Consider the following 3,001-nt stretch of genomic DNA (forward strand, 5'->3'; position numbering starts at 1 on the left):
GCAAAGCTGGGGTTTTGGTAGTTTTTTTGTTTTTTTTGGTTTTTTTTTTTTTTGCAGTCGCTGTGAGAAAAAAACAAGTACCCCCCAAACATCAATGTGGGAAATGACGGTGCCGAATCTGTGGCCCAAGTTTGGGAAGTTGTGCAACCTCCAGTAGGCACTTGTTAGGAGGCAAATACTTAAGTTGTTTGACCCTACCTACTCGAAAAAATGGGACCTTAGGGATTTCTTTTGGCTTAGGGGTCCTGGGGACAAATGACAGAGTCACCAAGGGAGCCATGAATTGAAAATGTTCGGCAGCCTCTGGTCTAACCATGACTATACCAGCTCCTCTTCAAAAAGTTGGCCGTGGGATTCTCTGGAAAGGATGCAAAGGTGCTATTCCCAGACCCCATCGGGGCCTGGGCCATCCTGGGCCGAGGTGGGAGAGGGTAGACTGGACTAATGACTCAGAAGGTGGAAGCGTGCCACCCACTGGGCTCATAAGGGGTTGGGGGTTTTTTGGTGGGAGTTGTGGGTGAGTGTAGTGTGTGTGTGTGTGTGTTTGAGTGCCTTTTGATGGAGCATCTCCCCAGTTTACACTGGGCTTCTCCACTCCCTGTTGCTACACCTGTCTTACCTCATTCTTTCAGGCTGTCTACCTGGCCCAAGAAGCATTTGAGTTTGTTACCCCATGTGAGAGGACACAAAGCCTCAAAGCCAACTGAACTGGATGATCTTATCCCAGATCACATATCTCGCCCCTCCCGTGTTCATCCCCCCTCCAACTCCACCCCACACCTTTGCCTCTGTTTCTTTAGCTGGAAAATGAGGACAGGGACTCCTGGCCTGGGCTAGGGGCTTGTATTCAGAGATGAAAGACATATCTTGGCCCTCAAGGAACATATGGTGTAGTGAAGGGGATGGACAAATGAACCACAGTGATAGTACCACATGATGGGACACAGGACTTAGTCATGTGTGGGGTCGCAGGGCACTGCGGAGAAGGGTTCTTAGCTCAAGACTTCAGTGACAGAGGTGGTCAAGTATGGCGGGGGTCGTTACGGTTGAGTTGAGCCTTGGGGGTGGTGAGCAGGGAGTGGGCCTGATGAAGATGAGCGTGGAAGGGAGGGCCTGTGGGAAATGCAAAGATGCGGATTCAAAGAGGAACATAACTGGGGTCAAGAGACTTGGCCCCGGGGGTGGCCGAGATGTGATGTCAAGTGGACAGGCCATGAGGGGAAGACTTTAGGCAGGGCAGCCCTGTGAACCTATCTCTCTGGAACAGTGTGGACCAGGTCAGAGGTGGAGGAAATGGGAGACGGGGTTAGACAGGAGAGAGGCGTAGGACAGAATCTGGTGTCTGGTCGGATGACATGGAGGGAAGAGGAAGGAGAAGTCAAGGACAACTCCTGGTTTCTGGTTTGTGACTGATGGTGCCAATACGGGGCCACTAGGGGTGAGCCTTTTTGGAACCTGAGAACGATAGGGTATGAACATCACTTGGCTTTGATTGCCAGCCAATTTTACAGTTGTCTTCTCTTTAACACATTCTAAGTCCTTTAGGGCAGAAGCTGTGTTTTGTCCATCACCGCACCCCCTTCAGTTCCTCCCTAATGCAAAGCCTGGCACACAATAGGTGTTCAATAAAGACGAGTAAATTGAGGACAAGAAAACCCCTTGAAACCCCCTGTTGTGTTAAAAAAAAAAAAGTGGTACAGATGTGCAATTAGATGTTGTTAGACAACTCTGGGAAGCCCAAACGTGTGTGCTGTGTTTTTAAGGTTCTATGGGAAAGGATAGTTAATGTCAGAAAGGAAAAAATCCCAAGGCCTCCGTAGAGTAGCGGAGTATCTTTCCACTCAGTCTTTGACTCTCGACCCACAGGCAGCCAGGTAGGATGGTGTAGGTCCCTGCAATTCTTCCAGCCTTCCCCTGATGCCTTATTGGGCCCTTCTTAGTGTGATGGTTCTCTTCTTGAGGTCCACGTAAGCTTAGGGACATGCAACTATTCGTCTGGTAGGGTGTAACATTCAGGATAAGCCTAGAGCCTCCTCTTAAAATGTCAGCCTCCCTTGAAGACTTTGGGAGGAAAAAAGTCTTTCGTATCTATGTTAAAACCAATATGATTAGATTGTGGAGTGAAGGTCAAATTTGTATGCACATTTAAGATAGAACTTAAGATACCAAAGAAGTCCTGTTTCTTGGCATGGGCCATTATGGCCACTTCAGTGGGAAGTTTTGAGATTTGTGGCGAAATGATCACAAGGCCACCTCTGTCGTGAGCTGGGAGTCACCATGGTTTTTTTTCTGCCCAGGTTGCAGGATCCCTCCTTGAGGAAACAACTCGCAAGTGGGCTCAATACAAGGAGAAATGTCTGAGAGACTTGCTCAAGGAACCTTCTGGTAAGCAGGTGTATGAGTTCTGTATGGCTGTGTAACAAATAGCTCCGCTCGGGCTTAAAGCAGTCACCATCATCATCATCGTCATCGTCTATAATCTCATAGTTTCCGTGGGTGAGAATTCAGATCAGGCACAGCAGGGATGACTTGTTTTTGCTGTAAATGCCTGGACTTGAGCTGAAAGGCTCAGTGGCTGGGGGCTGGGATCATCTGAATGCTTGTTCGCACTTACAACTGATGGCTGGTAGTGGCTCCCAGCTGAGAGTCCATTGGCAAGAACACTTTCACATGGCCTGTCCATGCAGCCTGGGCTCCTCATTCCATGGTGGTGAAGCTTCTAGAGCAAGCATGACCAGAAGCCGTGTTGCCTTTTATGACCCAGCCTCGGAAGCTATTTCTCCCACGTTCGGTTGGATCCAGTGGTTACCAAGGCCTACCCAGCTTCAAGGGAAGGGAGAAGAGACCCCCCACCTCTCATTATAAAAGAGCACGTGAGACAGGATATACACAGATGTGACGATTCATTCAAAGTCATGTGTCCCAGCACACGTACCACCAAATCGCATGAGAACAGCAATTGTCCTAAATTAACCTGGGACTCATTTGGGTGGGTTTGTGG

General features: G+C 49.0%; 1 protein-coding gene across 1 annotated transcript in view; it reads left to right on the top strand.

The window, feature by feature from the left end:
- The window catches only part of GLP2R (glucagon like peptide 2 receptor), a 58,628-nt gene that overhangs the window by 6,256 nt on the left and 49,371 nt on the right, over positions 1 to 3,001 (top strand). The window contains exon 3 of the mRNA XM_019793222.2: positions 2,298 to 2,385. Within this exon, the coding sequence (XP_019648781.2) occupies positions 2,298 to 2,385 (88 nt within the window). The remainder of the gene's footprint in view (positions 1 to 2,297; positions 2,386 to 3,001) is intronic.

Source organism: Ailuropoda melanoleuca, chromosome 17 (genome assembly GCF_002007445.2).
Source record: "Ailuropoda melanoleuca isolate Jingjing chromosome 17, ASM200744v2, whole genome shotgun sequence".
Taxonomy (NCBI): Eukaryota; Metazoa; Chordata; class Mammalia; order Carnivora; family Ursidae; genus Ailuropoda; species Ailuropoda melanoleuca.